Source organism: Eubalaena glacialis, chromosome 15, assembly GCF_028564815.1.
Source record: "Eubalaena glacialis isolate mEubGla1 chromosome 15, mEubGla1.1.hap2.+ XY, whole genome shotgun sequence".
Lineage (NCBI taxonomy): Eukaryota > Metazoa > Chordata > Mammalia > Artiodactyla > Balaenidae > Eubalaena > Eubalaena glacialis.
The window spans coordinates 82,639,871-82,653,047 of NC_083730.1; the positions used below are offsets into that span (position 1 = coordinate 82,639,871).

The following is a 13,177-nucleotide window of genomic DNA, read 5'->3' on the forward strand; positions in this document are numbered from 1 at the left end:
AGGTTTCACCTTAAATATAGTTGCATTTCTGCATTAATTTAATAAATATTTATTCTAGGCTTATTATATGCATACAATCATTTCCTCAGGGAAGCCTTCTCTGACCTCTCAAGACTAGGTGTCCCATTAGATTCTGTCATTGCAAATTATATTTTAACTTTCTACCACCTATCACAACCATAACTAATTATATACGTAATTCTTTACTTAATGTATGTTCTGTTTGCTAAACTTCATGAGGAACAATGTCTATTATGCTCATCTTTGCATTCCCACTGCTGAGCACAGCACCTGGTATATATTTTGGGTGGCCCCAAAATACCTATTAGATAAGTAAATGAAGGTAAGGCAAATTAAGGCAAAGAAGAAAATCTGTCAACAAACAAAGAATCTTTGTGCAGCAAGAAATCACAAAAATGACTGAGGAGTGACTAAGTTTTGGCAAGGCTTACATCAAGATACTATGTGATGGCTTCATTCACTATTAGAAGGATAGGAACCCTCCCACTCATTGGCAAAAGGTATACAATTCGAGCTGCTTAGAAGAACACGAAATTGCACAGGAGAAACAGCAGGGAAGGGGAGCTAAAGAAAGAAGAAAATAGAAATTTAGAAAGGGGAGGATGAAGGAACAAAAACAACAACAAAACCCAATTCAACAGTAATAAGAAAGGTAGTAGCGGATTTGGAGCAGGAATGTGAGGTCTGTGAGTGGCAGATACTCTGTTGTGAACAAGACAGGAAGACAGCCAGCCACACTATGGGTGGAATAGCTCTAGTAGAGAATCATGAAAAAAGGCATTCCAAACATAGTACACAGCTCTATGGTCTGAGAAGCACTCGCTAAATACCAGTTTCAGATGGCCTTACCTATGTTCAAGTCCTTTGCTAGATGTACTACATAAATCTTCTGAGCCATAGTGACAGGGTTCATTGCTAAGTCAGCATACTATGGAGCAAGGGTTGGGAAACTATGGCCTGTGGGCCAAATTCACCTAGCAGCCTGTTTTTGTAAAGTTTTATTGGAACACAGCCATGTCCATTCATTAATGTGTTGTCTATGGCTGCTTTCATGCTACAACAGCAGGGCTGAGTAGTCATGACAGAGATTATAATTATACTACTTAAAAGGACTAAAGCACTTATTATCTGGTCCTTAGCTGAAAGCTTGTCAGCCTTTACTGTAGAATATAATAGTCTGCATAGAAGCTTCTAGATAAGCAACAGAACAGGAACCGGAAGTGCTTTGAAGCTACCTTGTGATATGTAAGCCATTTTACCTCCAAAGAAAGAAAAAAGGTGAAAGCATAACAAAGCTGAATTAACTAAATTAAAAGAAAAAAACCAGTGATTTACTTAATTTAAAGATGATAATAATCAAGTTTTTCTGAATGCTCCATGTATGTTTTATGAGATCAAGGTTCAGAGAAGCCTTTGGACACTGCTCTGCTTGGCGAAGCTCATGCTAAATTAGAGCACCTAGACTGAGCTTTATTTTAATAAAGAAGATCAGAGAGTACCCCATCTTTGGATAAACACTTCATGAAAAGGCAGATTTCTTATGAACAAATATGGTTGACAACCATAATAATTAATGATAATAATAATTGCTACCACTTATTGAGTTCCTATTACATGTCAGGCATTCACTTTAGGTATGTTACATATGGTATGTTATTCATAATTCTCACAACAGCTTGGCAAGATAAACATTATTACTTCAATTTCCCAACAGAAGGAACTGGGGTAAGCTAGTCTAAATAATGAAACCAAGCCACACAGTAAGTGGCTAAATTGGGATTTCAACCCAGTCCTGTAAGACTCCAAGACTTGCCTTTTCACTAGACCTCAGTGCCTCTTCAATTGTTCTGTGCATTTTATAATAGATAGTACTGGTATTTCAACATGAAAAAAAAAAAGGAAGAAGAAGCTTTATAAGACTAAATATAACCCTGTCCCCTCAACAGCCATCACAACATTCATTTATTAACACAAACAGTGAGTGGCAATAATAATGTGGAAGAAGAAAATTCCAGGCAGAGAAACTATGTAACAACATTTATGTTTTTTATGTTTTTTTCTTTTTATCCCTTGGAGAATGCATCTCTGAACACAGTCAATTCCCTGTCAATGCTGATGAACCATTTGCCAGCTTCTACCGTGGTCTGTGCTGGTGAACTAAGGGTCTATAGCTTAAACAGAAGAGTGTCAGATTAACTTCTCTTGAAATAATCTCAAAAAATAAAATATCTGGGGCTTCCCTGGTGGCGCAGTAGTTGAGAATCTGCCTGCCAATGCAGGGGACACGGGTTCGAGCCCTGGTCTGGGAAGATCCCACATGCCGCGAAGCAACTGGGCCTGTGAGCCACAACTACTGAGCCTGTGCATCTGGAGGCTGTGCTCCGCAACAAGAGAGGCCGCGACAGTGAGAGGCCCGCAAACTGCGATGAAGAATGGCCCCCGCTCACTGCAACTAGAGAAAGCCCTCGCACAGAAACGAAGACCCAACACAGCCAAAAAATAAATAAATAAATAAATAAATAAATAAAATTTATTTTAAAAAAACAAAAATAAAATAAAATATCTGGTGACTGGACAATTTCAATGTCCAAGAAGCTTCCAAGGATGCATGAATTTAACTAGGTTTTTCAGTGGAAGATCAATTTATCAAAAGATAATTTGTAAAGCGGGTTTAACCACTTAGGGACCTTGGAGTTTGATCCAGGAAAGAGAGAGAGTGCCAGCAGCATTATCATCTTCCTGCTTTCTGATGACACCTCAGCGATTCAATGTACAGATTAGGGGCTTTTAAAAAATATACACTGTTATAACATATATATGGAATCTAAAAAAAAAAATGGTTCTGAAGAACCTAGGGGCAGGACAGGAATAGAGATGCAGACGTAGAGAATGGACTTGAGGACATGGGGAGGGGGAAGGGTAAACTGGGATGAAGTGAGAGAGTGGCATTGACATATATACACTACCAAATGTAAAACAGATAGCTAGTGGGAAGCAGCCGCATAGCACAGGGAGATCAGCTCGGTGCTTTGTGATCACCTAGAGGGGTGGGATAGGGAGGGTGGGAGGGAGACGCAAGAGGGAGGGGATATGGGGATATACGTATACGTATAGCTGATTCACTTTGTTATATAGCAGAAACTAACACAACATTGTAAAGCAATTATACTCCAATAAAGATGTTTAAAAAATATATATACACTGTTATAGAAGAGGTATCATAAGGAAAGGGGACAACACATTATTCAGGCACTATCCACAACTTTCACTGTAATTTCAACATTAAAAGTAAAATTTAAAGTATACAGTCTGTATCTGGAATTTCATTAAACCTGAAACATACAGAAAACTTAGAAAAATCATTGCTTAGGTTTATATATGCAGCAGTTTAATCATCTTTCAGGTAAAAAAAAAAATACCCTTCTTTTATGTGTCCATTAACAAGATTAATGCCAAGGAAATAGAGATGTATAGTAAAGCTGTCAAAGAGGTACTTGTATGGTTTATTACACTACCAGTATAATAAAGTTTGAATAATTGCTGAGAATTTAAATGTCCTTGGTAACAATTTTATTTTATGAATATTAACTGAGCATGTACTACCATCCTTCTCTGAATCTAAGATGTCATTGACAACAAGATGCATCGCAATTTAAGATGTACCACTATTTTATGTATAACTTAGAACAAAATGCTGCCAATTATAATCATAAAATGCTGTTGCCTGTAAAATACCTCCCAGTTTAAAGAGATGTTAAAATGTAAATTAAAAATTTGATGAGATATGATATATACTAGGATTGTGCTGATGATGCCTAACATTTACTGAACACATACTAAACACCAGATATAATAATAAGCACTTTAAGTCCACATTTTCATTTAATCCAGACAATCCCCATAAGGTAGGGGATCTTATTATGCAAATTTCATAGACAGTTAAAATAACTTGACCAAAGTCATACAACTAAAAAATGGCAGAGCTGGAATTAGAACTCAAGTTTATCTGACTATAGAGTCTGTGCTCTTAGGCATAATTTAATACTATCATCTATCAATTTGAAGGACTAGCTGTTGTGGAGGATAAGACAATTTGGGAGAAGGCTACTCTGTTCTTTGATTCAGTAAATCATTTTATAAAAGGCAATCAAAGTTAGGCTGATATAGAGAGCATGTTGTTATATATATTTCAATTCCTTTTTATAAAATGATAAAATCAGAAATTAAGCACATTTCCTCTCCTGTCTCAAGAGAGGAAATACTAAGGTACCTCCTGGGATCTGCACCTATTTTGCCAATGTCGACTGCTGTTTGAAACTCCAGTCATTACTACATCTACATAGTACAAAAACTGATGTGATGACAATCCTGAATCATCATAAAAGGGTGTGTGTTGTTTGCTCTATTTAATTCGGTTGGAAAGGGCAGAATCCATGTTATATTTTAGAAAGATTTTGGTAAGAAAAAAACTTGCTGAAACAATGGGTGGGCACTAATTAGTTGTAAGGTTCAACTCGGGGGACATCCCTTTAAAGTGTTGTAACTGAGGAGTTGCTATTATAGTTGCAGTGTTACAAGTAAAATTTTGGTTCACTTTAGAATATAAATGACAAAAATAGGAATAATCCTACATATGAATGCAATCAGCTGTTTTGAGCATTGATATATGCCAAGCACTATGTTAAACACTTTACATATGTTATCTCATTGAAGTGCGACAATACCTATGATATATGTATTGTTATTTTCATTTAGATGAGAAAACTGAGGCTTAGGGAAGTTTAGAAAATTGTCCAAGGTCTCATCGTCAGAATCAACACGTTACACAACCCCAGAAGGTGTCATTCACATCCTAGACTATGAGAATGCCTGCTGGTGTTATGTGCAGCCACACATGACTGTCCTGCCAGCTAAGTGCTGGTAATGCCAAGATTCAAATCCAGGGTGTATAATTGCTAACTCCATGCTACACAGAGAATAGTTTTTTGTTTTTTTGTTTTTCAAACCAAAGGAATGTACATTTATTTCTAATTTTAAAAAAGTTAAATTATTTGATATTTGAAATACATAAAAAATTTGCATAGTATTATAACAGACACTTACTGCTTAGATTTAACATTATTTTGTCATATTTGTTTCAGATATTTTCTTCTAAAAAAAAGTAAGATATAACTATTCCTCTTCTGCCCTCCAGAGTTTACTATTCTGAGATGGTCTCTCTTACATCTATGTGATATTTTATTAGTATATATATGCTCATAAATAATATATAAAATTGTTTATAAAGCTTTCATAATTGGCGTCGTACTGTACCTAAACTCCAGTGACTTTGTTCATTAACTATTCAATGTTATGATTTGAGATTTATCCATGACGATACATGTAGATCCAGCTCATCATAAGAATTTGGTTGTTTCCACCATTTCTTGCTTCTACAAACAAGGTTGCAGCCTCATATATTTTCCAGTGTATGTGCATAAAATTTCTAAAGTGTATACTTACAAGTGAAATGTTGAGTCACTGACACTCCTCCTCCTCATCCTTACCAGATGTTGCCAACTTGCCCTCCAAAGTGGTTATACCAATTTACATTCCTATTACCAGATGTTGCCAACTTGCCCTCCAAAATGTTTATACCAATTTACATTCTTATCAATAGTGTATGAGAGTTCCTGTTTCTTTAGCAGCTTCTCCAAATTCATTAACCTTCGACTTTAAAAAAATTTTACCAGTCTGATGTGAAATAGTTTTAACTTGCATTTCCCTGATTACTAATGAGGCAGAGTATCTTCTCATGTTTGTTGTCCATTTAGGTTTTCTTTTCAATGTTAACTGCTTGATCATATTCATGCCCATTTTTCTGCTGGCTGTTCATCTTTTTCTTTTTGGTAAAGAAATTGTGAGAGTTCTTTATAGATTCTGGGCCAATACTCTGTTGGGTAGATATGTTTCAACTACTTTCTATCAGTCTATGCCTACCTTTTAATTTTTGCGTTTTATATAGCTTTATATTTTAAAGTACTAAAAGTTATCATATTTGTCATTATTTTTTAAATATTGTTTAGAAAAATTCTTCCCTATACCCATAAAGGTATACTCTTAGAATAATATAATATTAATTATACTTACATAGTGCTTATTATATGCCAGGCCAGGTTTTAAGTACTTTATATTTATTAATTCTTTAATCTTCATTATAATAGCACCTACTTCATGGGATTGTTATCTCTATATTATAGGTAAGGAAATTGCATAAAGGATCTTTTCCTAAAAGTTTTAAAATTTTACTTTTGAGTATTTAACTAAAATCTGGAATTTATTTTTGTGTATGGCATTTGCTAGAAATTTAATTTTGGCTTTTATCATATAATTAACACATTGTCTCATATTATTAATCAAAGAGGCCATCCTTTCACCACTGATCTTTAATGTCTTTTTTGTCTTATACCAAAATCCGACTTATAGACGAGTCTGTTTCTAGGTATTCTAGTCTGTTCTATTGACAATATTGATTTAATTATTATGGTTTGGATTGTGGTATAGTGATTCTTCTGTCCAAATTCTGTTTCTTCAGAATTGTCTTGACTGGTTTTGGCCCTATGAATTTTAGGGCTACCTTGTCAAATTCTACAAAATATTTCTGGAAGTTTGTCATGAATCCTTTTTAAAGTATGTGAATATTTCTGCTGAGTGCCCCCCGAAATCAGTATTAATAAGATGAATTTTTTCTGTATGAAACAGAGAATAACAAAATATCAGAAACTAAAAAAGAAATCTACCACCTCAATATCCATTAATAGAGGACCAGTCAAATAAACTATGGTATATCCATATAATGGAATAACATAATGCCAGTAAAAAATGAAAAAGTGTCCAAGTTACTAATATAAAACACTGCTCCAAGATGGTATTAAGTGAAAAATCAAAGTATAGAACCAATTGTATATGTTAATTTAGGGGTAAAAGGGAATATAGTAAGCGTATATACATATTTCTAGAGTCGTCCCTCAGTAACTGTGGGGGACTGGTTCCAGGACTGCCCCAGCCTGCTCCAGAATATAAAATTTGTGGATGCTTAAGTTCCTTATATAAAATGCCATAGTTTTTGCATATAACCTAATCATATCCTCCCATATAATCACCTCTAGATTACTTATAATACCTGATACAATGTAAATGCCATGTAAATAGTTGTAAATACAATGTAAATAGCTGCCCAAAGAATGGCAAATGCAAGTTTTGCTTTGTGGAACTTTCCAGAATTTTTTTTTCCCAAATATTTTCAATGTGCAGTTGGTTGAATCCATGGATATGGAACCCGCGGATATGGAAGGTTATATATTATAAATACACACACACACACACACACACACACACTAAATAAATAAATACACACATACATATATATAATATATATAAAAATATACATATTTGTAAAGAAACTCTGGAAGGATATACAAGAAATTAATAACAGAGGTTCCCTGTGTGTGTTCACAGGGGTGGGGAAGGAATTGTACGAATAGGGCCAGGGGTAGAAGAAGTCCTTTCACTGTCTATCTTTTTATATTTTTTGATTTACAAAACACATGAATGTTACTTATTTTAAAAAATTAAGTAAATATTCTGTTTCCTCCTTGAATTGTTTTTTTTTTCTTCACTAACATCTCTTTAGCATTAAAAAAAAAAAAGACAAATTGTATATCTTTATCATATGTTTCTTTGTTGGAAGAGGTCAATGAAGCAACTGGAAATGCAATACAAACATATCCCAAGTCATCTCTGTAGGCCAAACATTTTAGGGAAAGAGAAAACTATACTCTGAGAATCAAACTGAACTTAGAAATCCTTAGGACAAATTTGGATAACAATATAGAAGAAATTAAACAAAAAAACCCTATATTAAACAATATAGAAGAAATTAAACAAATTTAAAAGCTAGACAAAGAAACTTTTAAAATGGATTTTTAAAAAACTAGACATATTTATGCAAATTTTAAATAAAAAATCTAAATAAAGGCACTGTTGTGCTGGAGCCAGCTCACACTGGCTTTGGAAGGTTAGCTGTGCATACCTTTCTCCAACTCCACATTTAGTGATTCAAATTGATAACTTGAAATTGGCTATGGTGGGGATACTTACACCACAGAATTTGGCAAATGCTACAAAATGCTCCCCCTCGCCCCCCAGGGGAGGTCATTGGTTAAATTTACCAGTATACCACTGGATAATGGTAACTTTAAGTTATATTAAAGTTTAAAATATGCAACCAGAGGACTGAGATTCTGTGGTATGTTAGACAATTTTAGATAACTGCAACAATATTTGGAAGACGACTTTAAAGCTGGGGGTATCCCCTAATATGAAGTTTTCTCTGGGGTTGCTCTCTATATAGGTCAGTTTTTATTCATTTTATTTTTGGCTCCGTTGGGTCTTCGTTGCTGCACGGGCTTTCTCTAGTTGCCGCGAGCAGGGCTACTCTTCGTTGCGGTGCGCGGGCTTCTCATTGCGGTGGCTCCTCTTTGTTGCGGAGCACGGGTTTCAGTAGTTGTGGCTCGCGGGCTCTGAGGCCGCAGGCTCAGTAGTTGTGGCGCATGGGCTTAGTTGCTCCGCAGCATGTGGGATCTTCCCAGACCAGGGCTCGAACCCGTGTCCCCTGAATTGGCAGGTGGATTCTTAACCACTGAGCCACCAGGGAAGTCCCAGGTCAGTTTTTAGAGTCCAATCTTTAATAAGCCTACTATTACTTTTGCTATTACTTTTTAGAGTCCAATCTTTGATAAGCCTGCTATTACTTTTCCAGATTTCCCTTATACAAATAGGAATGTAAATTAAGTAATGAATATTACTATGAAGGACATATATCATCACTAATGGTATGGAGAATGGATATTTTTCAAATATTAATTCTAACTATTGTATATTCTTATATTTCTTAGCTGCCATATCTGCTCAAACTCTTTTTCTTAACTTAATATAGCAGAGAAAAGCAATCTTATGATGTTATACCAAAGCATAGAAAAAATATAGCAAATTCACATTGCCTAGCACATATATAGCAGTAACTCATTAAATAATCACTGGATAAATGAATTAACAATCACAATACGGAGTGATTCTCAAAAGTACAATGAAAACAACTATTTACTCACCCATTTCAATACAAGTGATCCCAAGTGACCAAATATCAACTTTCCCATCATACTGTCCTTCATCCATAGCTAAGATCACCTCTGGAGCCATCCTGCCAAACATAATGTACAAAACTCAAGTTGCAAATTAAAAACAAAATTCACCTGATAAAGTGATTCAATAAAATAGCTGTTTTGGGGCATATTCTAAGTTTTATCTGATAAAGTTATAATTTTCTTACACAAATAATTTGAAAAAACACTATTCAAAATATAAACAATACACTCAGTGATTTACATGAAACAATACATTACTTTCAACAGATCACGGTTCCATCATTTACTATCCTTTGATCTTGGCTATGTTATTTAACCTTTCTGTATATCAGTTTCCTCATCCATAATACGGAGAGAATCTTATTAGCTACCTCAGAGAGATTGGTAAAGGATTAATATGTATGAAACACTTAAATACACTACTTGAAACAACATGAAGAATACTTTATGCAATTACATAAAGCAATATAATCAGATATTCAAAGATGTTACAAGTTAAAAAACAAATAAACTGGCTATAATAATGGATATTATTTTGTTTGTCCGTAATGGATTTTCATTAGGAGGGTAAGGGCCATATAGTTTAATATGCTTTGTTCTCTATTAGTGTATGTAAGTAGTTGCTTAATAGATGCTATTTGATGATAGTGGAAAAATATTCAAATAGTAGCTGATTTTTTTTAGTAGGCAAGTAATTTTCAAGGGGTATAAGTCATTCTCCAAGGTACAATGAAATTCCAATGTATCTATGAAAGGAAGGAAAGGAGTCTTGAATAGAATGGGGTGCAACTTTAAGTCAGAATGACAAGTGAGGTAAAGTATCAGAGAATTCAACAGAAACAAGAATCTGGATTTCTTTCACTGAAAGGTAAAATTTATGCTCATTGGCTACAGAAGGTTAAAGAAACTACCTTGTTCTCGCCTAGAGACTCTGCCTGAAGAGAAAAGTTCAAAAGAAACTTCAAATGAAGTCTAAAACCTGAGCTTGGTCAGTGAGTTGATAATCCTACTCAGTTTACACACAGTGACATCAACCTTATTTGAACAATTTAAAGTCACTGGAAATTTTATACTAAGTCTGAGTGTCTCTTTTTTGCTAGTGAGTTTTCTATCCTTCCTAATGAAATCTCATTTGAGACACATGGTTAGACACTGTCAAAAAAAAAAAAAAGAACCAAACAAAACCAGTGCTATGAGTCCATCTTGTTTATATACACATATTTTAAAACTATGCCATGTTTTCTAATTCCACATACCAGTAAGGTGTGCCCACGAAGGAGTTGGCAGGAGAAGCCATTGAGGCAGATCCAAAATCAGCTAGTTTCACCTGACCTGGCTCTGTTAGAAGAATATTTCCTGCTTTAATATCCCTATAGGAAAAAATAAGAGGGTTAGAAAATTACTTTTCAGTTTTGATTATGGAATAGGTCAGAGCATGCAATTAATAAGACAAAAAGTTTATTTAAAAAAAACCTTGCTCAGATAGCCAGAAGGGGATTTAGTAATTACTGCATGTTTTAAGGGGGCCCAGATTCCTTGGTGTACTTACTGGTAGGTCATAGTAATTACTAAAAGGTAGAGCTTTCTTTAGAGGGAGGGAATGCAATGAGAAAAAAGGCAGACATGGCCGACAAGGAAACCTACTCAGTTGCTACACTTACAAAATCATATTAGTTGCTGAATCCAGTCACCAACAGTATTGCTTGTGCTGGGGAAAATTGGCACAATCTGTAACTGCCTTTTTTTTTCCTCTTCCAAATTTCATGACATTTTTGGAGTCTAAACAAACCTTCAATGACTCTGTATCAACTACCTACCAATAAACCTCAACTACACACATACCTTTTCTTTCTTGCCTGTGACCCTTTCTCTCTGCCTTTAATTGTAACTGCAACTCTAAGGCATTTGAGGGTACATGTTATAGAGAAGGTGTTATTTTAAAAATAACACTGTACAGTAAAAAGAAGACCCTGAAAGATCAAAACAAACAAGGATTAGGGGTTAGGAAATTGCATTTCTATTGTATTATTACAAAGAATCTCAAGTGGTTACTACTAAAACTACTAGATATTTTATGCAGCAAAAAGTTTAAAAAACATGATTTAAAAAAATTTAATCTTCAGTATGAAAATTTGGAATGAGAAGATGTGGATGTACTCTTTATTCTCTTTAAAAAAGGCATGAGGTGTAATGAGTACTAGGAACTAAGAATGTATGGTGATGGGCAATGGAAAGATAAAGCAGAGGGAATGAGGAAAACACGTTAAGTTGAAAATGAAAGGTTCAAATGCTCCCAAAATAACTTTTCCAAAAATCTTCCCTTGAAAATTCAGTTTCTTTCCTCATGAAGACATTAGGCATTGGCAGAGAGAACTAAAAAAAGCATTATTTATTTCTCGTACAACAGAAAATATCTTTTCTCTAACCCTGGCTTGCCTTTTAAATCAAAACAATAAGAATCTGAATTTATTTTTAAATAAAGAGCATTCTTTAAAAGTTTTTTTGTCTTTTCAACTCTTTTTACATATTAAAAAAGATAAAGTGTAATACAGAATAAAACATTAATGTGAAAATTGAGGTAATAAAGGCACAGAAACCTGAACTGACTTTTATAAACAGGAGCAGGCAAAACTGTCATAAACAAGTTGGCATTCAGTAATGACATCTTAATACCAAAGATAGACAGATAGATAGATATATACACACTTTAAAGTTTATACATATATATACTTTAAAATTGTCAAATCCGTAAATTACAGTTAAATTAATTTTATCAATATTTATTAGACATGGTTACGTTCATTCTTCATTCTTATGCATAAGCCAAATTCATGGCAGGAATTTTGGTCTGCCTATCTTGAGGGAGTTCTGCTTTGTGGTATGTACCAGTAATTGTGATGGCTACTCTAGGATGATTAAAACAGAAGCAAAAGGGGAACCTATGACTTAATAGTTTCATTTCTTCCTAGTAAACGTAAATTTTTTTTTCTTCTGTTTTTGAGCCATCTCAGGTCCTTTATGCCTATCTCATATTCCACTACTTGGCCACCATTCATTAAAGTAACAGTACTAGAAGTTCTTTACTGAGAGAAGGAAAAATTGGTAACAACATCTTTGTTAAGAAGTTAGTGGGGGGAAGTAGGTTGGAAAGAGGAGATTGGGGCTGTGATAAAGAAAATGTAACTTAGAGGAAAGCCTTGGACTAGGAGTTAGAAAATCTGAGTTTCAATCTTTATTACATAAACGCTAGGAAACTATGGGCAAGTTATTTAAATCTTTTTAAGTCTCAGTTTCTTCATCTACCAAAATGAAGACAGTAATACCTTCCTAAATATCTATATGGACTAAAGAAATGCAAAAAAATGTAAAATTGATAAAACAGCATATATTTACATGAGATTGACTTGTTATTTGCAACAGGAAAGGGAGAAGAACTCAGCTAGGAAATAAATATATGCAAGGAAGGCTAATTTTCTTTCCTTTTTTTCTTGACAGTATCAAAAGGTTGCTGGGCTCTTCTTCAAATTTCCCTGCAACACTATGCCTGGAGAATAGTTACCTACAGAACAGAGATGATATAAGTCTTTGTGGTTATATGGGAGAGACCAAGAGACAGGAACTAAATTCGGGCAACTTTACTCTTTACATCCAGAAGCATCAGCAATCTATTTGCTTCCCATAAATTCTTAGGCACCCTAAAAACTGGAGCATGCACTAATTTTCAAGGTTCCTTGAACAGACAGTCCTGTAACCGAAACGAAAATGTTAACTGGCCTCTAATCTTACCTATGAATCAATGCATGAGAATGTAGGTAGGCTAGCCCCTGCAAGGCACCGTGAGTAATGGCAGCGATCTCCACTTCCTGAAGTGGTTTTTTATGAACTGAGGGGGAAAAAAAAAAAAAAAAAAAAAAAGCCAGGAATAGATGATCAGTTTCATTCCTATTTTTATTATATTATACAGCTATAGC

General features: G+C 34.5%; 1 protein-coding gene across 5 annotated transcripts in view; it reads right to left on the minus strand.

Moving 5' to 3' along the window:
- TAOK3 (TAO kinase 3) overlaps nucleotides 1-13,177 on the minus strand; it is a 178,190-nt gene that overhangs the window by 53,587 nt on the left and 111,426 nt on the right. For all 5 annotated transcript variants that reach the window (XM_061168997.1, XM_061168996.1, XM_061168994.1 and 2 more), the window contains 3 exons: nucleotides 12,993-13,089; nucleotides 10,463-10,576; nucleotides 9,171-9,262 (listed from right to left, as the gene is read on the minus strand). In XM_061168997.1, the coding sequence (XP_061024980.1) occupies nucleotides 9,171-9,262; nucleotides 10,463-10,576; nucleotides 12,993-13,089 (303 nt within the window). The remainder of the gene's footprint in view (nucleotides 1-9,170; nucleotides 9,263-10,462; nucleotides 10,577-12,992; nucleotides 13,090-13,177) is intronic.